The 23,253-nt window shown below is 44.3% G+C and overlaps 1 protein-coding gene across 2 annotated transcripts; it reads left to right on the forward strand.

The window, feature by feature from the left end:
* Window positions 1-1,237: 1,237 nt before the first annotated feature.
* Window positions 1,238-22,430, forward strand: LOC147885198 (uncharacterized). Of its 2 annotated transcripts, XM_087397757.1 has the most exons (4): window positions 1,238-1,828; window positions 6,259-7,015; window positions 7,130-7,236; window positions 20,813-22,430. In XM_087397757.1, the coding sequence occupies exons 1-4, from the start codon at window positions 1,679-1,681 to the stop codon at window positions 22,265-22,267; spliced, it is 2,469 nt and encodes an 822-aa protein (XP_087253883.1). In that variant the 5' UTR covers window positions 1,238-1,678; the 3' UTR covers window positions 22,268-22,430. The 2 variants fall into 2 exon arrangements, with proteins under 2 accessions (XP_087253883.1, XP_087253882.1); XM_087397756.1 differs by having other exon boundaries at window positions 6,259-7,236.
* The last annotated feature ends 823 nt before the right edge of the window (window positions 22,431-23,253 follow it).

Consider the following 23,253-nt stretch of genomic DNA (forward strand, 5'->3'; position numbering starts at 1 on the left):
CATTTTCAGTCTGTACACAACATCCATGGCGGTAACGGCCTTGTGGAGAGCGTGATCAATGTAGGTGATAGCATCTTAGATCTCATTCTCTACAAAAATCTTGAGGCGCTTCATAGATCATGCCATTGATATGCGGGTCTCTTCATGGATCACACCACTATATGTTTGACACATGTGCAATGGATACAAGCTCAAGATGCCTTTGTTAATGTCGAGAACTTTACAGTGATGCCTTCGTCGCCGAGACCTTTAGCTGCGTTTGTTATGATGCAACATCTAAAAGGATGGATGTTGCATATCAAATATAGGCTGGGAGATGAAGGCCAAGCACACGTATGATGGTTAAGATACTCCAATTTATTTCTCCAAAGAGGAAAGGATTTAGAGCCCTTGGATCCTAGGAAATTCAAGGGTTTTAACATGCCCATGTGGCTTAATGAGAGGCCAACATTTCTTTTCATGGACAGCCTTAGGCTAGTTATGTAATCACACAATGGTAAGAGGAGAACAACTCTTGCACTAGCAACCAATAAATTTGACCTAAGTTTGGAATGGCAAGCTTGAAGAAGTAGAAGAACACGCAAAAGCAAAAGATGCGCTCCCACTATGTCTCCGATTGCAAGAGAGCAGGAAACAACAAGAGAGAGAGAAAGACACCCATCATAATTCTAAACCTCATCCAATCTTTAAAGACACCTATCTAAACTTGATGTAATCTTTTAAAGATACCGTCAATATTCCACACAAAACTCACCCTACCGTCACCATCATTATTCTAAACCTCATCCAATCTTTAAAGACACCGTAATCTTTAAAGATGCCGTCAATATTCCACACGGAAGTGACCCTACCTTCACCCCGCCTTAAAATGATAACCATCCATCATTTAAAGGTCACTAAATCCCCCTAGATAACCCAAAGAATCATCATGTAAGTTTGGCAGGGCAAAAATAGGAAAGGGGGGACCAGAATTAAATGTAAGGTGGGACCACATGGGAGGGGAGCATTAAATTTCCCAAAACACCGAAAAGTGATGACGTAGAAGGATGGAGACGATCCACTTGGCAGTCACACAATCCCAGTAGTTTCAGGTGAATTTCATAGGATTCCAGTGCGGAGTTATAAATCCAATCACCCCAAAACAAGGCTGCGCACCCTGAACCAATCCAAACTTCACAATCATCGCCTCATTCCCAACAACTGCCAAGCTGCATCCCACCTTCATCCTCCTCTTTGCATTGCACACTATCTTTCATCTTCATCCTCATCTTCTTCATCTCTGCCTTTCCATCCTCCTTCCTCTCCACAATGCCTTGGCTTCCTCATGATTATCCCACATACCCGTTTCTATCGTCACCCTCCCCTGTATACTACACCTCTCGAACCTTCCTAATCGCCTTCCCTGCCTTCGCTTTCTCGTCACCCATCTCAGCTCTACCATCTTTTCTGCTCTGCTTAAAGCCTTGAACCGCCTGCCTCGATTTGCCTTCTGAACTCTACAGCTCTATCTTAGCAACCATCCCCGCACTCATTCTTGTCAACATTCCTCACAGTCTTCTTGCGAACTTTTTCCCAAGAATCTACCTGGGCTGACTTTCTTATTAACATGTGTTTTCCTGAGCTCCTCTAGGTTCCTGACCAAGCTTGTGCTTCATTCTGTCCAACTTCTCTTCTGGCGATGGAGGAAGGACGTGCCCAAAACCGTTTCACTGCTTGTTTGCAGTGTACACAACATTGCTACCGGACTCACGGCGAAGGCATGCTCGTCACTCCCGCTCCTTCTTTCTATAGTGTTGTGGTGGACGACCCGGCCTCTGATTTTCGAATGGTAAGGCTCCCAACTTACATCCGCATTTACAGAGCAAGTTGCATAACCAAGGAAACGGCGATTCTTGCCTTTTGCAATTCACTCTCGGTAACTTAAAACCCAACCCATTTCCCGATCATCCGGAGCTTATCTGTCAACTTTAATGAATAAGAAGTGTTTCTTTTCCTGCGCTACAGTTGTAATCGTGTCAATGTTCACGGCTGCGGGAACCCCTTTTTCTATTAAAAATAACGAAAATTTTGTCCTCAAATCCCAAGAGGGTTCATCGTCGGAATGGAAGAGGTCTTCATACGAATGAAACGCTTTTATTTAGAGAAGAATTATAGTAATTATGCAAAGCTATATAGAAAAGGACCCGTCAACCGGCATTGTGCTCAGGCAGAGCGGCGTCATGGTCGTCTTTCTCCCCCTTTTCAAAAGTGTTAAATGGAATTGAGGAAGGCTTAAGGTGCTCATCCTGACGCCGCCTGTCAATCTTCAAGGGAGCGATGTGGCTTTTACAATGGAAAACTGCAAGTTTGAACAAGGGTAGAATGAATCAATTCACGGTTCGTCTTCTAACATCACCAAATTGTTGCTTATCTTTTGGACCAAGAAAGAAATAGACTTCATGATTCTAATGATTTTTAATATTCGTCCTTTACCATGTTACATCGTGAATCCTTATATGTGTGTGTGTGTGTATCATTATCTTTTGGACCAGGATAAAAACGTACTGCTTGGTCAAGCAGAGAAGAATATATGATTTTGTTTATTACGAAGAGGGATGAATCTAACAAAGCTAACCATGATTTGGTCTTCGGCATGTGTTTTTAAGGTGGCAGCAAAACAGCGTGGGTATTGCCGTATGGGCTTTTTTAAATATTTTTTGCTTAGAAATCCTCGTTTGGAAGGGACTAGAATGAAATTGTACAGTCTTCACAAGCAATTGTCCCTTGAATGAGGAGAATGTGGACCACTTTTTGATTAACCTCCTCCTTTAGTGCTAGCCTTTGTCATAGCTGAGCTTGACCTTCAACTACGGAGTGCTGACAGAAGTTGAGTAGGAAGGAATATCTCAAGTATGTGTGGCCGTGTGTATATGTATGATATGTTTGTACCATGATCTACATCCACTTGTGGGCGCTGATGACATTGGTAGGGATGTCATAGTAACTAGTCCCTGCTATGCATGGAAGTTTATGATTTTCTGTGAGTGATGGCCATGAGATTGAAACCGCACACTGTGTTGTGTTTTCAGAGGATGAGTTTGGGCAGGTTCCTGGATTCATCTCTCTATCTATCTATCTATCTCTATATATATATATATATGGGAAAAACCACACTGGTAGGACAAAGAGTACTTTCTGATGCATGGTTAGGTCTCTTAATGGTGACAGGTTTGTGCGCTACAAGTGGTGTCAAATGGGACTGCGGATCTTCACGCTCATTCCTCACTCATTAGAAATTCTTGAGGAAACTCCTCACCGGGGGCTCCAAAATAGTGATAATAGAGAAACTAAAGGATTGTAAATGACCACTATAACAGCTCTTCAACTCAAAAACACAATAAGAGAATCGTAGAAAAACCCATAACCTGTATATTTCATTAACCTCTCAATCACTTGCAACACCCCATGCGCTCTAGAATGCACTATGCTGGGAACATAATATTCACAAACGTAATATATGCAAACATAATATACGATATCAACCCATAACCACTATAACAGCTCTTCAACTCACAAACACAATAAGAGAATCATAGACAAACCCTTAACCTATATATTTCATCAACCTTTCAATCATCAACATTAGTTAGAGACTGAGAGTCTTTGGGGGAGTATATCCACTCAGCCCCAGTTTACTTAGATGCATAACTAGCTACTAATTTTATCTTAGAAAAAAACGGGTTGAGCAACATCTGTTTAAGACTGAGAGTCTTTGGGTTTAGATTTGAAATCATGGATCAAGGCTTGTCCATCCCTATATACTTCCCATTTTCCATCTTTGCGTGCATCCTTCACTTTAGTAAGTTCAACATTCCATTGTTTGAGCTGATTCAGGGTAAGCTCCTCAAATATCCATACTCGTGTGCTTTTCAATTTGTTTGTCTGTCGGAGAATCTTGACTCTACCTGCCCTCTCTGTGAACTCAACTTGTACTTGTGTTCCCTTCTGAGAGATCCAACTGATGTCAGTCTCATCCCATTCTATTTGTGGTATCTCTGTCTTGAGACTTGTGATCTTCTCTTCTAGTGTGCATCCCTCCGTAAAACTATTTGTAGGACATCCCATACAATCCTTTGGCAGCCCCCCTATGCGCAATCTCTTCTTGTTTTTGCTATGGCTTCCTGCTGTTTTACCTCCGTATATAAATCTGCTTTGTTGATTTTGTTGTTGGCTAGAATAGCCATCTCTCTCTTGGCTGAGCTGAGCTGAGTGGTGATCATCTTTTCGATCGTTGAGACGTGTTTGTGCTGGTGGAGATGAGCTGCATTTTTGTAAAACTTCAGCAATGATTTCCTGCTTACCTTCATTGTTTTCCTTCACTTTCTTCCAGAGAGCTGCTACTATAACCTGAGCTCTCTTACTTCCTGTGCTAGGTAGTAGATCTGCTCCTGCGGGTCTGGTCCAGGCCTTCGCTTGAAATGCAATGCATAAGGGTTGGGTGTCGCTGCTACATCGGAATAGGAGGGCTTGCTGAGGGGTGTTGTTGCAAATATCTTCGTCTTCGGAAATTCCATGGTGCTTGCTTTAAATGCAGGAGCCCTTTAGCTTGAATTAACCCTTGAGGCAGAACCAAGGGCTCAGCTCGGCCTGGGGGTGGTTCTCCCACAAACTGCTACGACTGCAGAGGGTTGGAACGAGTTGGAGCGGAGGTGGAGCGGGTTGGGGCAGATGTAGAGTGGAGAACTAGCAGGGGTGGAGCGGAGGTAGAGCGAGGGTAAAGTGGAGGTGGAGCAGGCTGGAGCGGAAGTGAAGCGGAGGGGGATCGGTGGGCTAGCGGGGCTGGAGCAGAGGGCTAGTGCAGGTCTTTCTGCATGGCTGTCCATCGAGTTGATTTCCTGTTTGTAGAACTGCATTTTTGTCCTCAGGTTTAGCCATATTTTCTGTAGCATTTTCTGCGTCGCTACCTCCCTGATTTCACATGCATCTTCTGGCGTATCAGCAGCTGTTATACCCATGATTCCATCCACTTCATCCCCTCCCTGTGCCAACCCATGGTTTGCGTAGCTTACATCGTATCCTACTGGCGTCCATCTTCCCAGCTTTGTTGAGGTAAGCCATGAATTGACATAATGCTCCCCTTTTGAGAGGTATCATGCCTGTTTCATCCAGTAGTATGGGGTGCGGTGTCTGTGCCTTAACACGTAACTCCCCTATCAAGAAGCATTTATGTTAAGTTTCTATTCTATCCCAATAGCTCCTAGAGAGCCCGGTTGCCAAGCTGGGCATCCGTAAATTGCACAAGCATGGTGTACAGAAACTTTCTCATTTCCCAATTTCATAGATGTGCTTTCCTGCATTTGTTTTGAAAGCTATATAAGGCTTTCAGATCTCCTAGAGAGAGAGGGCGATCGAGTGCGGATGGAGATAGGAAGTAGGAGGGAGATAGGACCGACATTGTCCTCCCATCACCGCCGCTTTTAGATCCTAGGCCTACCCCTAACTGGGCCTCCTTTACCCCCTTTATTACACAATAGATGTGGGCAGCAGCCTGGCCAATCCCTTCTTCATGTTGGCTCGAATAGTCTTTTTTTTGGGGGGGTTGGGGGGGGTGGGGGAAGCCTATAAAAGGACCCCCACTCCTCATTCTCATACGTCTCAGTTCCAGCAAGAGCATCAACAATATATATCGTCTGTTGTATCGACTGAGGGTGTTGAATAAGGTTGGGGCGGTTTAGCCTTGCAAAGGATTCTTGCCTATTGGAAGCCGTGGGAAAGGAAATCTGCAAATTTGCTCCTCAAATATAAATATCCAAGTCCCCTTATGACATTGAAAATTCAAGGTTTTTGAATTTAGCGGACGCTTGATTTGCGGTTCTGTGTCTTCAAAGAATGAGTACATTTGACTCAAAACGTGTGATTTCTGAAGAGGCAAATTTGTTGTAATTTTGTCCTTCACTTTGTGAAGCCAATTCTTATCTTCTACTAGCCGTTCTTTACCTCAAGAGGACATTATTCTAAAACATGAAAGCTTTTGTAAGGCTTCTGGGTTTAAGCCAAGTCTTTTTTAACTCCAGAGAGCTTTGAAGTTTCATGAAATTTCCAAGAAATCTGCTTGCAAGAATTTTCAGGGGTTTCTGTAAGAGGTGACTTATGGCATGTCAAAGTTGGAATGTGGTCTTTCCTTTTTCCCAAGCTTCAATCAATGTTTCTACTTGACTGATGTATCTGTAAACACCATACTGATTCGTGATTTTATATCTATGGACTTGTCTATGGCAGCAAATACCACTGGCATTTGCAACATACTCACATTTGTATTTCAACCTGCGAGCGTCTTCTACTAGGCTATATGACTCGGAAACGCATCTTGAAGGTCCCAGTGGACAAGTATGGCAGGTCACTGTAGAAGGATCAAAAACGAGCCTTGGGTTCACCGAGGGCTGGAAAAAATTTGCAGTGGATCATGCTCTGACGATTGGAGATTTCCTCATCTTCAGGCTAATATCTAGAGGTCTTTTCTCCGTCCAGATTTATGGGAAACACGGATGTGAAAAGGTTGATGCTTTTAGTGTGCAAAACAGTGGAGTGTTGCTTGCTTCAAACAGAGAAGAAATAAGAAAAAGGAAACGTGCAGAGAAGCCAAATGGAACCCACGACTTTGAAATGGAAGGAAAGAAGAACAAAGTAGCAGTGATGGATAATAGCTACATAAACCCAAAGCAACCGATAATTATAAACATTGATAACGATGAGGATGAAGTCATCATTCTAGAAAATGCGCAATACAAGCCATTAGAACTGGTGGGTGCAGAGAGCAGCCCTCAGGAAGAACAGTCGAGGTCTTACCTTGGACAGGAGAAAGCAGTGGTAAATCAGCAACTAAAAGCTCATGAAGATGACGTCCTGCAAGAGTCAGATGGTACTATGACAAACGCTGGAAAGTCACTGCAGTTATGCGACATGCGATCGGCATCACATCAGAAGATGCTTGAAAGGGATGCATGCCATCATACGAAAGAGGCAAATAAGAGTATAGGTACTGCTCCGTCGTATCCTGAGGAACAAGCAATGCACATAGAGAACACATCAAGAAATTACATGAGAGAGTACACGACAGAAGTATTTATTTCTCAGAGGCGTCCTGTTTCAGATGCCGAAAGGGACAAGGCGCTTGCAGACGCCAAGCATTTCAAAACAAATCGCCCTGTCGTGAGGAAAATTATGAAAGAATCACATGTGTATAGGGGCTTTTGGCTGGTACCCTCCTCATAGGACTTCATCTCCTCCCTTCCTCTTAAATATTGTGTATATTCGTTTTTGTGGGTTTTCCTCTTCAAATATTGTGTATATTCGTATAAGGAGAGGAAGCGGCAACAAATAATTCAATCTCAACACTTGAAACATGTGTACGCGAGAGCGAGCGAGCGAGAACTGGAAATTTTTATTAACGTCCTCTGAAGACTAAACAGCTCGAAATTGCTGCTCCACTCACACAACTGATACATTGCCCGTCTCACTGGTGCTTTCTTTTCGATCAATTTCCTCCATGACTAGTGGAAATATCTAGCACCAGGGCCAGCTCTTATTTTGGATTCATCGTCTATCTCATGTGCTGTGAAATTCGTTGCTAGCATGGGTTAATTTCCTATTTTATTTCCCAACGCAAGCCAGGGGAGGTGGGAACCAGGAGGGACACGGTATAAACACTGAACTGGTCTTTTACTAAAAAATTTACAATAATCATAAACATTGCATGTGAGGATCCCACAGCTCACTGCCTAACCCCCCAATGAAGGTCCTCATGGCCCCCTTTATATGTTCGAACACCCTCCCTTGAGCGAACTTGAGGGGTCAAGGTAACCGAGTGTTAACCCTCCATCTATCCCGGAGAGTGCTTGTCCATGTTATGGATCACGTTTTCTTCTCTTGGGGGATCATCAATCTGAGAGAGGATATCCATGTCTAGTGAGGGCCAGTGCACACACTCTGTAAAATGCAAGGCTGAGCGAGGTTCAAGAAAAAATCGAAGTGCCTCAAGTGGGCTAAGAGCACGTCCCCATGCCGCAAAGAATCACACTATTTTGAAGATTTTGAGCTTTTCACGCTGTCCCCATGCACTGGATGCGAACCTGCTCCGCAAAACGAGGAAGTCAGCTCACCGGAGCTCTGCAAAACGAGGAAGTCAGCTCACCGGAGATGTCCACGGAAAGGAGGGCTTCTGGGGGGTGCCTGGGGGCACCCCATGGTGACCTGATATCTCCACTCTGCCTCGCCCATACTAGCCCATACTATTACTGGTTGCCTCATTTACTGCCTGCAGAGGAACAAACGAGTTCAGCTTCTCTCCCGCCATAGCCCAGACGCGCAGGTCCAGATTTTCACTTCGCCATGGGGCCAGGAGCACCTGGATGTGAGCATTTTTTGGCTCAGAGGGTAGCCGGAGATTCCCACAGCGGACGATTGAAATATAGTGGCAACTTCATTTTTGAAGGGGCTGAAAATCGCACCAGTGCGCCCTTTGGGTTCAGCCAATTAACTTCGTCTGCTCTCTCCTCTGAGAAGTGAGCTCACAGAATGTATTAATTGCTGAAAGTTCTGTTCACGCGAGTAATTGCAGGTGAAGCTTTAATGTCGCACCAAGGGCGTATCTCAAGCCTCGTGTGCACTGGCCCTAAGGGCCACTTGTCGGGGGTATCGCCATTTTCTGCTCAGTGGGAGCTGCTGAGACAGTTGCAGCAATTTGTGTGGACTGTCTGCTCTCCTTGCATCCTCCATGCTGCATGAGCGCTGCGCAGTCTGCAGTGTGCCACACGCTTCAGTCACGTCCTAGTCTGCTATTTTCTGTCCACGCCGTGTTGCTCACATCAGCATATTTGCTGCAGTCTGTGTCTGTTCTCCGTGCTGCATGCTGGCACGCTGTTTTGTCCTGCTGCTGCTGTGCGCAGTTACCAGGGAACGCCATTCCCCCTCCTAGAATGGGGGAACGCCGTTCCGTGAAGCAAGGGAATCCTGAACGTGGACCAGGCCTGGAACGCTGCGAGAACATGTTGCCGTTCCCCGAACGTGATCCCCTGCACATTGTGGCATTTCGGGATTTGGCTCAGTGCGGGACTGTCAAAAGTCCCAAAACTGTTGCGAGGGTGGCAACCTCACTCCATTCTCTGCTCTCAGCCCTCACTTCACTCCCTAGTACCCTCTCAGCTCTCACCTTTAGCCTCTCATAGCTCAGCCCCCTTCTCTCAGCCCCCTCCTCTCAGCCCACCCTTGCTTCTCAAGTTCTCTCAGTTCCCTCCTCTCAGCCCACCCTTAATTCTCAAGTTCTCTCAGCCCCCTTCTCTCAGGCTTCGGCCTCCTCCTCTTATCACTTATCAGCCCCCTGGGGACTCTGAGCGTCACCTCGCAGCCCTGGCCCCCTACTCTTAAGCTTGGAAGTTCAGCCCCCTGTTCTCACTGCTCAGCCACTCCCTTTTGTTGAAAATTTGCAGTCCTTTGCTGCATTTTTTTTGCAGGAGTCCCTACCCTTCTCTTTCAAGTTTCATTCTCTCTTTCAACTGCTCCTCCAGGTGGCATTGAGACGGACAATAAGTCTCTTTGTGCATAATGGCATAGAGGTGCAGATGCCATAATACTAAAGATCACAGCATATAAATATGCAAAATACAAGAAAAGGAGGCCATGTCTCAGGCGAGCAGCCTCAGGTCCGAAGGCCACAATACAAAATAGGAAAAATTGACTTGGGAGTCAAGTACATGATATATAGAAAAAGAGAGAGTTGGGTAGTCAGCCCTGAAGGTCTGAAGGTGGCATAGTGATAGAGGCCTCCCTCTCCTCCTCCTAAGCCTCATCATCATGGTCCTCAGTTTCATCATCATACTCATGCTCAGGGACATTCTCTGCTACATCATTGTCATCGCCCTTAGATTGAAATCCAATTTATGGTTCAGGAGTGCACTTTGCTCTAAACTTGTTAAGCAAACACAAGTTTGCATTGACAATATAAGATCATTTGCCTTCTGAACCCATCTGTGCTAGCCTTTGTCATGGCTAAGTTTGCCCTTCACCTCCGGAGTGCCGATAGAAACTCAGTACAAAGACCTTTGTAAAAATGGATGCTCAAGTATGTGTGGGTGTGTGGATTTGCATGTGTGAGAGCATATGTTTATACTATGGTCTACACCCACTGTTGGGTGCTGATGATGTCAATGGGAATGTCATAGTAGCTAGTCAATGCTATGCGTGATGGAGTTCATGGTTCTCAACCTTATGAGTGACTATCATGAGATTGAAATTGCACTATGTGTTGTGTTTTTAGAGGATGAGTTTGGGCATCTTCTTGGATTTATCTAGATATATGTCGCCTTGTCTGTCCAGTGTGTGTAATTGCTACGTGTCAATCCTATCTATAAGGTGTGTGTCAGTACTGTGGTCAATCATGCCTGTATGTCAGTTCTATTTGTTTGTACTTGTCTCGCTGCCTTCAATTTGCGTGCACATCAACATTGTACAATCATGTCTGCTTTCCACATTGCTCGCTACGTTTGCTTGCTGGTTCGTGTTGTCTGCTGACCGCTATGCTATCTAGTCCATTATTCGGATGTTCGCTTGCATGTCAGTCCTTCGTGTCAACTATTGGATATCTCTGTCCTTCGTGACAACTATTGCATATCTCTATCCTGCCTGGGTCTGGCATGGGGTTTTGAGGGTTGTGGCTCTAGGAGTCCATGTATCTCGGCTATTGCATGACACAAGAAGCATTATATCTTCAAAGAATTGGTAAATGATTACAAAAGCTTACATCTATGAAAACATAAAGGAATTGAAAGCAACACATTTGCTAGACCTAAACCCACTGCATTCCAGATTGCTGATTGGAGATAGCCTGCCACCAAAGCTCAAGCTTGTATAATCAACTAGGAGCTTTTAAAATTTTGGTTGCAGTCTTTTTTGAGGTATTTGCGTTATTGGGATTCACAAGTATATGCATTGCAAAGTTTTGGCATGCATGGTATTTACAATTTTGTGATTATGCAATGATTTCCCTAGTATAGGAAAAGGTGCACTTAATTTTATTTTAGCGGGTTTTCTTATTTAAACAGAAACCGAAACAAAATTAGAAAAGGCAAATCCTATCAAGAAAAGGATGACACCTCACATGTGGACCCTGTAGTATCAGGAGTTTGGCCAGTGAACCTGATGAGAATTGTGAATGTGGACGATGCCTTACATTGGTTGTTAGCTCAGCAATTGTAGGCCAACGAGGGACAATAAGCAATCATACTGATAGATATAGCCTCAAGGGAGGATAACGGAAAAGGGATAATGGATCCAAATCTATGGTTGAAATGACAAAAAAGGTAGACAAAAATGGCCTAATATAGCAATAGTCCTGAGAACTATGCGAGACGGATGTTTGATACCAATCGAATGGTGGAATGACGCATTTGCCATGTGTAAAGTTCACAGTGACATAATGATGATTTGCGAAGCCACACATATGTTTTATGAAGGCTGTAGTTAGATGATGGATTAGGTAAAAAAAGGATGGTGTAGCTCCAATTACTGTTAGAAAAGCCGAGTCCCTTGGTTAGTTTCTCCACATAGCCGAAATAGTGAATGGTTAAGGTGTGTGCAACAAAAGGATTGTAGAGAGCATAAGGGAATGTTGTAAGTCAAAACTTAGACTTTATGTGTCCACAAGATGAACACACAAACACCAAACTCAAGAGATAGACAACAGTAGAGCATTTCTAAAATTGGCTAGTTTCTCCACATAGACGAAATAGTGAATGGTTAAGGTGTGTGCAACAACATGATTGTAGAGAGTAGAAGCGAACGTGGTAAGTCAAAACTTAGACTTTATGTGTCCACAAGATGACCACACGAACGCCAAACTCAAGAGATAGACAACAGTAGAGCATTTCTAAAATGCCTAAGAATATAGTGAACAATTTGAGTGAACGCTTTTACAGAAAGTTTCACCAGAGATTCCAAAGTTTGCATGAGTCCGCTACCTAGGATGCTCTATGCTCACACACACACACACACACACACACACACACACACACACACATACACACACAGATGATATGATATGATATGATTGTATTGAAGTTCTCTTGAGACCCTACAAGATCTATTGGATTGGTGATCCCTATCAACAAATAGTGATCTTTTGCATCCGGTGAAAGAAAATACTATAGACTTGCAATGTAGCATTTGTACTTGTTCAGCTAGCTTATGTGCTTGTCCATGTACCTTGTAGCGATGTTCCAAAACTTCTTTAGATAACTTCCTAGCTTTGTAGCTGGCTGCTTTAATAGAATTTTCAAGTTACCTCTGTTGCCATCATATCTTTCTCTGATGTGTGCATAGGCCCGACATCTTAGTTTTGCTCATTTTCCACTTTCCCTGTGGGGCAGATTTGGTGAGAGTGATGGAGAGAGAGAGAGAGAGAGAGATGTATTAATGTCCGTGGAAGGCCTCGCGGGCCTATGGGACAAGGTACAAAATACACTTAAAAGGATGATCTCACAAGCCTCAATGGGCTGGAGCAAAGGGCGTGCTAGGGCCCTTGCTGAGTGCTAAGACCGCTAACCTGCTGAACTGCTAAACTGCTAAAACCGATCTAGAGAGCTCAATAGCTCGAGCAAAAATCAGATATAACCCAGAGACTAGCAACTAGTGGAAAGCTAAACTATGCTGCAGCTGAGACTCAGGATCAGAAGCCGAAGCCCGGCACCGTGGTGGCTTGTCTGTGTGTATGTGAGAGAGAGAGAGAGAGAGAGAGAGAGAGAGAGAGAGAGAGGCAGGCAGGCAATAGCAACTGATATATCCAGGGTACAATCCACAGCGAAGGGGATTGGACAAGGTGAGAGAATGCTCCAAGGAATGCCCTCCAATGTGAGACACTTGGTGGAGAGTGGAGGGGGGACTTTTTAGGTCCCCAGCAAGCTTGGTGGGCTGACCAATGAACCCACCAGCTAGGTCGGTTGACCTGACCAGGCTGACCCGACCATATAGGCTGGCTGACTGGTCCAGGTTGGAACCGACCCAACCCAGCTTTAAACCTTGCCTATCCTAGCCCATCCAGGTCTACCTAACCTAGCCTCTCCCAGGCAGGCACACCCACATAGAATCCCATCCTCATTATGAGATGCCATATTCTAATACCCTCTCTGTAGCTCATGGTGAGCACAATAATCTGACAAAGCAAGTCGATGAAGATGCAACCATGAACCCTCCAGCAATGTGCGTACCGAATTCAGAACGAAGAGAGCACCAAATAGCCTGGATCCCTAAACTACAATGCCACTTGGAACAGCAAATGAGATGCCCTTAGCTATGATTTCCCATGCCAGTCTGCGTCCTAGTTGTGTATGATGATCTGTGGTACACGCCATTATTATATTCTCAGGTGAATACATCACAAACGGGAACTTCAAACAACAAACTCCAGAACACACACTGTCCATAGTCTCTGCGACGTCAAGCAATGAATTCTAAGCTCATCTGGTCCATAGTTCTATAGGCCTGCTTTACCTGCCAGCCTTTCAAATCATTGGGGCTGTTATCAGCCCACAGTCCCTCCCATATGCCCTCTCTAGAGATGACTCGTGGTGACCTGACATCTCAACGTTCAAGCAACCATGTCGCAATCTGGAGAAAGCTTGGTGAGAATGAGAGTTGCCAGCTGACTGGCCGTGAGGGCAACACCCATGGCCTGCAACTGATCATGGAGAACTTTTACCTGCATCAGGAATGGTGGCATGGAACTCCCTTTGGTAAATTGGAGATTGTACAACTGTCCCTGCAAGGTGACAACATGCATCATGGAACCCTGGAATAGATGTCCTCTAGCTTAGACCATACCTCAAATGCACTCTCCAGGGTTTGGCTAGCCGGAAGAACGTCCTTTGTCATCGTCCTGATTAAGGCTGAATGTGCTTTTGAGTCCCGATCCTCCGAATCCTTGAGCTCCTCCTGAAACTCATCCCCTCGGTTAGCATCCCAGTTGATAGAGCTCTTGGGACGCTAGGCTTCCATTTACAGCCCTGAACAAGCTCCCACAAACCCTTATGGATGAACCATATCTTCATGTTGAGCGTCCAGTGGGCATAATTTGTGCCCTCGAGCTTGTCCTCCTTACTCATACGATGGGGGTCCCATGGAACTATTCAAACTCCACACCTACGGCTGATCCTGGCAACAAAAAAACAGCTCACTTGGATCTTGGACAAGACACATGCGATAGACACATGCGATGGGTTTCTTCCATGCGCGATGTAGTGAGGGTGGTGATATGGGCTGAAACAATACCCTACGCCACCTTTGTCATGTGCACGGATTGGTATCTGACGTGTATTGAGGTACACAAGACTAGCTCAGGTAGCCTGGGGTCGCTTAGGGCTAGGCAGGCTTGATACTCAGGTTGAGTGGCAAGGGTACGAACTAGATAGAGGTCTTCGCTATTTTTGGCGCATTGGGCCTGAGTCTATAAAAGGGGTCCAGATGTTCAGTCTTTAGAGAGCCAATGGGAGCAAGTCTCATTTCCTAGAGCTAGGTATGATCTTGGATTGGACTTGGAAGCTTAAAAAAGCACCATTTCTTCCAAGTTAGGAGGATGGGCTTTCTAAAAGCTAGAGCCATCGAGTTTATATCTTGGCGGGATTGCTTCTCTTTACCAGCCCGTGGACTGCGCGCAAGTCATACCCCTCCAGGCCTACCCGCTCGGATCTTAGCCAAGGCGAACTGCTGCAGAAGACCGTATGGACCAGCCGCCATCTCCACCGAACTTTGCCAGCCAGGATCAGGGTTTTTTTTTGCTGTTCGTCAGTTTGGGATCAGCCGCCTCTTTCTCTCCAGCCAGCCTTGCTGTTGCTTCGCCTTCTCCTATCCTCGTGGTCAGCCTCCACTTCGCTCCATTCTCCTAGCTCCAAATCCGCCTATTGCTCCTCTTTCCTAGACTACTCTCTTCACAGTTCCTTCATGGCTGATTCAGTAGAATCCAAGCTTTGGGAGGGGGACGACCAGGGTCTCTATGATGATTTGATTACAAAGACTACCTTCACTGAATTCACCACAGCTCTCGACGCAAAGTTTGAGCTGGTTAATGCGATTCAAATGGGGTTGACGCAGGAACTCCAAAGGATTCAAGCTTCTATCACGCTTTTTGCTCATGCATGTGGATGCTTTGGCTTCAGTGTTGGGTCCGAATATTACACTAGATCTCCATCCCGGAGATCAGAATTCTAGGACCAAGGAAGTGGTTGACACTTGGTTGCACAAGTGGCAAGTACACTTCCAGTTTCACCCTTATCTCAATGAGAAGAATATGCAACTTGCAGCATGATATTTATAAGGGAAGGCTTTATTGTGGTGGAAGGAACTCCGACCAAAGCCCTCCACATGGATCGAATTTAAAGAGGTCTTCCGGAAAGAGTTTCTGAAGAAGGATGATGATGATGATATCATAGGCAAGCTCAAGGCTCTCAATATGTCCAAATTGAATTTGACTTTTGAAGTTTATCTTCAGAAATTTCGTGATTTGCAGACCAGAGCTACAAAGATGGATCCCGTCACCTTATTGGGATTCTTTGTGGATGGTTGGCTTGACTCCTATAAGCTTCAGATCAAGAACAACAAGTGTACCATTTTGCAAGAGGCCATGAACTGTGCGTGCATCTATGATGATACTATGGCCAGCGCAAAGAGAACCACAACTGTCGGCACGAGCGGGAAGAACAAGTTTTTTCAGTCAACAATTGGTATAGTCAGTTGACAACGCCTCCAAGAAGCATTTGACTTAGACGAAGAATGGTCGAGCCCATTTCCTATGCATCCTTAAGCTAAAGAAAGAAGGACGTTGTTTTATTTGCGAGGAGCGGGGCCACACTCGGAATGATTGTCCTAAGCACAAGAACTAGATGTAAGCGCTAGGATCAAAGCTCGATGCGGTACAAGGAACCAAAGCTAAGGGAGCTAACCAAATATCGATGACATGTATTTTTGTAAATGTCATTACTTGCCCACTTTCTTGTAATTGCACTTTTAATAATTTGGTATTTGGTCCCCATGACTTTTTTCGAGCTTATGGAGAAGTAAGGGACCAAAGAGTTCACATTCTCTTTGATCCGGGTAGCTCTCACAATTTTGTGAACTACAAACTTGTGGAGAGGATGGGGCTGTCCACGACACCTAGTGAACATGTGGACTTGTTGATCGGAATAGAGTTGTTTAAAACCCACGATATTCAGATTGGATTGAAAGATCATATACTCTCTTTTTTGGACAAGGACACTTAATTTTGTATTCAATGTGATGAAATTCCCTCTTCTCAGGGACCCCTATTCTATCTACAATGCAGCTTTGGAATATAATAAACACTTCTCATTATGATGTGTATTAGTGTGTCTTGATTTGGCTTTCTTCATTTGTTGTCTCTGTTAATAACAAAAATGATTTAAGCATGTTTGAACACCGAGAATCGAGAACGTTGTTAGATGATTTCATGGATGTATTCCCTGCACAACTGCTAGAAGGTTTACCTCCAAAACGGGCAGTAGATCATCGCATTCTCAGCTATAAGACTATCTCAATATGGGTTATATTCGCCTAAGTAATTCACCCTACGGTGCACCAGCCCTTTTAAGAAAGAAGAAAGATGATGGTTTGTGGAGGATGTGTGTAGATTACAAACGATTGAATAAAGTGACAATTAAGAATAAAGACCCTCTTCCTTGTTCAGGCAATTTGATAGACCAATTGGCTGGTGCGAAGTACTTCACTAAGATTGATTTGCGTACGGGTTGCCATCAAATCCGTATGTATGCTAAACACATAGATAGAATCGCTTTTCGAACTAGGTATGGCCACTACGAGTTTCTCGTATTGCCTTTTGGTTTGACGAATGCTCCCAGTATCTTCTAGCAAATGATGAATGATTTGTTCAGAGATTATTTGAGCAAAGTTGTCGTCGTGTTCTTTGATGACATCTTGGTATATAGCCGATTGCTAGAGGATCACATTGGACACCTCCGAATTGTCTTAGTTATTTTAAGACAGCATAAGTTCTATGCCAAGATGAGTAAATGTGATTTCTTTATGAAGGAGATCATTTACTTAGGACACAAGATTTCTTCCGAGGGTATCAGCATTGATCTAGATCGTATCCAGAAGGTTTTGGAATGGCCCATCCTTTAGACAGTGAAACAACTTCGTTCTTTCCTAGAAATTACGATTTTTCTACGGAAGTCCGTGCGTGATTATTCTAACATCAGGGTATCCTTGACCAACATATTGAAAGGTCGTGGATGCAACGTCTACCCAGCCGAGCTCTTGGAATGATGCATTGAATAAGGCTTTTGAAATCTTGAAGCAAATTATCAAGGAAGCTCCTGTTCTTGCATTGCCTGATCCTACCCGGCCTTATGTTTTAGAGGCCGATGCGAGTGATTTTGCGATTGGGACAGCTTTATTCGAGGAGGGCAGACATGTAGCTTTTGAAAGTAAAAAGCTAGACAACGCCCCATATCGTTGGCCCACACTAGAAAAAGAACTATATGCAGTTGTGTATGCTCTAAAGATTTCGAGACACTACTTGTATGGTTCCAAGTTTCTTGTATTGACAGATCATCAGTCAATCAAGTATGTGTGTGATGGGTTGGAATTGAGGGGAAGAAAGGCTAGATGGGTGGAGTTAATGCAAGATTTGGATTTTGAAATACGTTATCGAAAGGGTTCCATGAATAGTGTGGAAGAAGCCTTAAGTCAAATCAAGTTTGTAAATGCTATGTCATTTACGAAAATATCCTTAGACCTATTTCAGTCCTTGAGAGGGCTTTGCACAACTGATAGTCATTTTAGTTCTTATTGGCAGAAGGTTCAGGATGAGAGCTCCATGGTTGACCAGGACTCAAGGATTGTGCCATCTACGTTACAGGCGGCGGGAGGTCAATGGATGATTAGGAACGGCTTGCTGTTCCGAAATGGAAAGATATGTGTGCCAGATGTTTCGGATCTCCAATCCAAGATTCTCTGGGAGTGTCATGATGCCCCTAGTATTGGACATCCGTGTATACATCGGACTCTGTCTCTTGTGAAACATACCTTTTATTGGCCTATGATGCATGCATTTATTGAAAGCTATGTGGTAGGTTGTCGGGTTTGTCAGGTTACTAAGGCAAAACGCCTTAGAATCGCGGGTTTATAACAGCCATTGAAATCCCAGGTAATAAATGGAAAAGTATTTCCATGGACTTTATTACGGGTTTGCCTCAAAGGTGCCTCGAAGGTACAAGGGTCATGAGTCTATTTGGGTCATAGTTGACCGACTGACAAAGATGACTAGGTTTTTACCTATTCGATCGACTGTATCAGCTATTCAGTAGGCTCACGAGTTTGTGGACCAATTGTTTAAGCTATATGGTTTGCCTTCAAACATAGTCAACGACAGGGACTCCAAGTTTATAAGACACTTGTTTTTCAGAAGTTGAAACTACTCTAAGTATGAGTTCCTCAGATCATCCACAATCTGATGGCAGCACAGAGAAGGTTAACCAAGCGGTTAAAGATATGCTTCGGGCATATGTTTCTAAGAGACAGTCTTCATGGGAAGATTTTCTCTCCATGATCGAATTTGCTTATAACAGCGCAAAGCATTCAAGTACAGGTTACAGTCCTTTTATGCTTATGTACGGGTTTCAACCAAAGTCACCAGTTATGGTTGGCTTCAAGGGTATAAACAAAGATGCTGTAAGGACATTCTTGCAAGACATGCAAGAAATGTTGCAGTTTGCCAATGAGTCTATTAGAAGTGTCCAAGATCGGGATAGATTTTATGATAATAGACATTGTTCACCTGAAGGGACGATGGTATATTTACATATTTCCAAGGAATTCAAGAGCCTAAGTATTGGTTTGGTTCCGAAGTTATCCCCAAGATATTGTGGTCCGTTCAAGGTTATTAAAAAACTTGGACCAATTGCATATAAACTAGAATTGCCTCCTGATTTTAAGGTCCATTCAGTTTATCATGTTAGCCGACTGAAAGAGTTACTGGGTGCTGATGATCAACATGTTTCTCCTCAAGAAATAATAGAAGTTATTGATTTGAATTTTATTCCACATGAACCTGAAACTTACTTCACCTCCAGAGGACATTCCTGGGTTTTCTTGCGAACTCAAGAGTGAGTTCTTAGAGGAGGGTAAGTATGTCATGTGCACGGATTGGTATCTGACATGTACTGAGTTACACGAGACTAGCTCATGTAGCTTGGGTGGCTTAGGGCTAGGCAGGCTTGATCCTCGGGTTGAGTGGCAAGGGTACGAACCATATAGAGATCTCTGCTATTTTTGGTGCACTGGTCCGGAGTCTACCGAGAGATTCAGTCTTTAGAGAGCCGATGGGAGCAAGTCTCGTTCCCTAGAGCTAGGTCTGATCTTGGATTGAGTCGCGGACGCGCGTTTGCATCTTAGCGTAGCCCAAGATTCAGCAGCAGATCCAAGGCATCCACTTGGTGGTATGGGACACCAGGCTAGTCAGGATCTGGTTGGAAGTTCTTGCTAGTAGCTCAGCTTGTGGCTCAGAGGGGACATCTCTTGATTCGGGATTGTATCCCGTAGATGTCATGGTTAAGTGCTGCTCATATTCCTCATGTTTGGTGTGTTCTTGTGTTTGCTTGCAGGTCAGAGGTTGCAAGAGTGTTGGGGTCATGTCAACCTTGCTGCCGACCCTTTTTTCTGACCACGCCGATTGCTGATTGCTCCAGGTCGCCTGAAGGGCACTCGTGTGCCATGTGGCCAACCTTGTATACTATCCAGTGTGTGTGCAGACTGCACCAAGCAGCCGCCTGCCAGTGCCACCCCAGATTGCCCTTCGTTAGCAGCTCCAAAGCTCACAGCAGCGGTGCATGAACAGCTCCCTCGAGGTGTCTTCTACGTAGCAATGCCCCGGCCCCCAATGCATCAGCTCAGTCCTCTCTAGGTCCCTCATCAATGATGGCAAATGATGCCACGTGAGAGTGGTGCACATGAGGAGAGAGAGAGAAAGATAGACGTAGATAGAGGTACTAGCAACTGATATATCCAGGGTACAATCCATCACCAAGGGGGATGGACAAGGTGAGAGAATGCTCCAAGGAATGCCCTACAACGTGAGACACCCAGCCAGCCTGGTGGGCTGGCCAATGAACCGACCAGCCAGGTCGGTTGACCTGACCAGGCCAGCCAGCTGACTCGTCCTTGGTTGGGTCGGGTTGACCCGACCACAACCCAGCCCTAAACCCTGCCTATCCAGGCCTACCTAACCTATCCTCTCACGGGCAGGCACACCCACATAGAAGCTATGAGATGCCATACTCTAATAAATTTTGCATATTCTTTCTTCTCTTGGGACCCGAGGTCTTGCCCACCGGCCCTTCTTCACCTCTAGATCAAGCGAGCTGGTTCTCATTTTGCATATTAGATGCCTTTTAAACATTGATATGTCTTCCCCAAGGTCCCATAGCTGTCCATTGGATTAGTTTCTTGTTTGTAGAACTGGCATTTTCGCCCCTGGGTCTTGGCGTAATTTTTGTAGCATCTTCTTTGTCACTAACTTCCTGATCTCACATGTATAGCAGCAGCTGTTATACCTGATAATTCCATCCATTTCATTCCATCTCGGTGCCATCCAGCGGTTTGTGTAGCTTCCAATGCCTTGTGAGATATCCTGCTGGCATCCGTCTTCCCAATGTGTTGAGATAAGCCATGAATTTTGTGTGTGTGTGTGTGTGTGAGTGTGTGTGAGAGAGAGAGAGAGAGATTGTTTTTGATTAGCAACCTTGTTATGGTGCAGAGTTTTCCTTCAAGTTTTTCCAACAAGAATCTACCGAACTGTATACAGTCTGCCACACTTGTAGATTCTTCAGGAAAGACATGGACTGCTAAATATCTTGGGAATCGCACCAACCCAGGCCTCAGCGGTGGATGGCGTAAATTCTCTTTGGATCACGGTTTGGAAGAAGGAGATGTTTGTGTCTTTGAATTTGTTGACAGAAAGAGGATAGTCATCAAGGTTCATATTTTCAGGGTCGTTGAGCTCAAGAATGGTCTTCCAGGTCGTAACAACTACAGGCGGATTCCACAATGCAAAAAGTTTGAGACGGTTGCTTCAGTAAAGAAGAAATCCAGTGAGCATGGATACTCTCAAATGCCATCCTCAAACCTGAAGAGAAAGATGAGAGGCGCACTTCCCTGCAAAAAGGCAAGCAATGTGACGTGTCAAAAACAATTGATAGGGGAAAAATTTTGTGTCTCAGAAGAAAGAAAGTGCAAAGATTTGGCAGAACACAATAAATCTGAAGATTGCTTTAAAGGAAACAAACTGTTTGGAGCAAGTATAAGAAGGAATACACTTAAAAATGATGAACTGTCAGAAGTCAAACAGGAATTGTCAACTAAGGTGTCCCGTACCAGTACTCAAACAGGAGATGAAGAAAGCAGACAAATAGTGAATCACATATCAAAGGGATGCTGTAAAGAATCCAAAGATCTGAGGGCATATTCTTCAAGCTCATTGAAGGATCTGCCATCCAGAGTTGCAGAACCTGTGAAAGGGAATAACCATCTCAATGAATTTGAGTCTTCTGCGTGTAATGGGTCTGATTGGGTACTGCAAGAAAACAGCTGCAAGAATAATCATTGTAGTCGGCCTCAAAACTTGAAGACAAAAGTAGAAAAAGACTGTCCAAATCAGCAAAGCCCTCGTCTCCTAGACAGTGAAATGAAATCCATATCCAGTTGCATTGATCTGGATGCTGATGGATTAGGAAGTGCAGCAGTTGCAGCAGAGGATGTAAGCAAATTATCCTGTCTAATTCCACCGAAAACTGGAGAACCATATCAACAGTGTTTGGAAAAGGAGCATGAAGAGTCCACTATCGGACGGCAGATGGATGCCATTAATTCTACTAGTATGTGTCAGAGGAGTCAGCAACCTCAAGTAAGCAACCATGACTGCTTTCATAATAGCCAAGCAGGAACTAAAGGAATCCTGGATGATGCTTCTTGCAATCTAGTTAAAGTAAAACAATCAGCTTCTTTACAATTTCAGCCAAAAGGGGGAAAAAGATATTATGAAGTCCAACGCCTAACCAACAGACGCAAAGGAAAAAGGGAAGATGAATTCTTGGTTGAGCTCACTGAAGTTGTTCAACCCCTTGACAGATCCGATAGAGTTGAAGAAGAACATGGTAACTGGTGGGTTCCACTTTCTTACTTCACGAAGGATAAGATGTCCTGCCACTTATGATCATCCTCTTTGTAAATGCACTTGTTGAGGAAAGGAAACCTAGTCTGGTCAATGCCTATCAACTAGAACAATCAAGCTTACAGGAACTGAAGCGTAGGGAGGTACACTTAATTGGGGGCATCGAAAAAGGGAAGGATAGGATTGGGGTTTTTGGGGGGTTCCTGAAGCGTAAGGAGGTACACTTAATTGGGGGCATCGAAAAAAGGAAGAATAGGATTGGGGTTTTTGGAGGGGAGGGGGGAGAGAGAGAGAAAATGAACCAGGAGTAGAGAGGGTTGGAATCAGAGAGAGGAAGAGGGGTTGCCAAAAGAGTTACTAAGCGTTTCTATCAAGTTGTGAAGAACGCACTCAACTGGAGAAATTGAACCTCAATGGATGTTCAAGGGATTCTTTAAATTTGTCACATGAATTCCTTGTGGAAGTGCACTTTTGAAGATGAGCTGGACAAATGAGAATAATTTTTTGCTTTCTATGGGTGTAAAATCTCTTTTACAGAAAGACACATAAATTTATGAAATGATATATGTTCTAACGTCAAATCAAAAAGTAGCATATGTTTTTACATACTTCATTTTTCGACTGCATTTGACTTCAGAAAACTGGTTCTTTGTTCTCTGGTGCTTCATAGACTGGTTTTTCATCTTAAGCTTGAAAATTCTCACAGTAGTCTCCTCTGAAACACGTTCAGATGCTTTGCAAATTGGATAGGAAAAGAGGGAACCATAGGTGTGCCCATTTTGATTCTGTCCACATTCCATGCCTTGTTTTGAGGGCTCGGGCTTGGGAGGACCTAAATGTGTACATGAAGTTAAAGGCTCACAGAACAGATGACCAACGAAATACTTGAAAGAGCAAGATAACTTTGAATAGCAATTTGAATTCAAGAGATTCCAGAATCTTTCGAAACCCAGATGGCTGCTTATGCTTGGTTACTGATGAGAACACAAGCGTAGCTTTGCTTAATAAGTTCTTTTTCTTCTTTTTTA

Source organism: Dipteris shenzhenensis, chromosome 26 (assembly GCF_047967505.1).
Source record: "Dipteris shenzhenensis isolate YYH24624 ecotype China chromosome 26, Dip_SZ_1.0, whole genome shotgun sequence".
NCBI classification, from domain to species: Eukaryota; Viridiplantae; Streptophyta; class Polypodiopsida; order Gleicheniales; family Dipteridaceae; genus Dipteris; species Dipteris shenzhenensis.

Excerpts from the sequence above, each read along its gene's own strand:
- LOC147885198 (XM_087397756.1), top strand. The coding sequence starts at position 1,679 with ATGGAGGAAGGACGTGCCCAAAACCGTTTCACTGCTTGTTTGCAGTGT. Across the intron at positions 1,829-6,258 it reads CGGCCTCTGATTTTCGAATG|CAAATACCACTGGCATTTGC; the intron begins GTAAGGCTCCCA and ends TGTCTATGGCAG. Across the intron at positions 7,237-20,812 it reads TGTATAGGGGCTTTTGGCTG|AGTTTTCCTTCAAGTTTTTC; the intron begins GTACCCTCCTCA and ends GTTATGGTGCAG.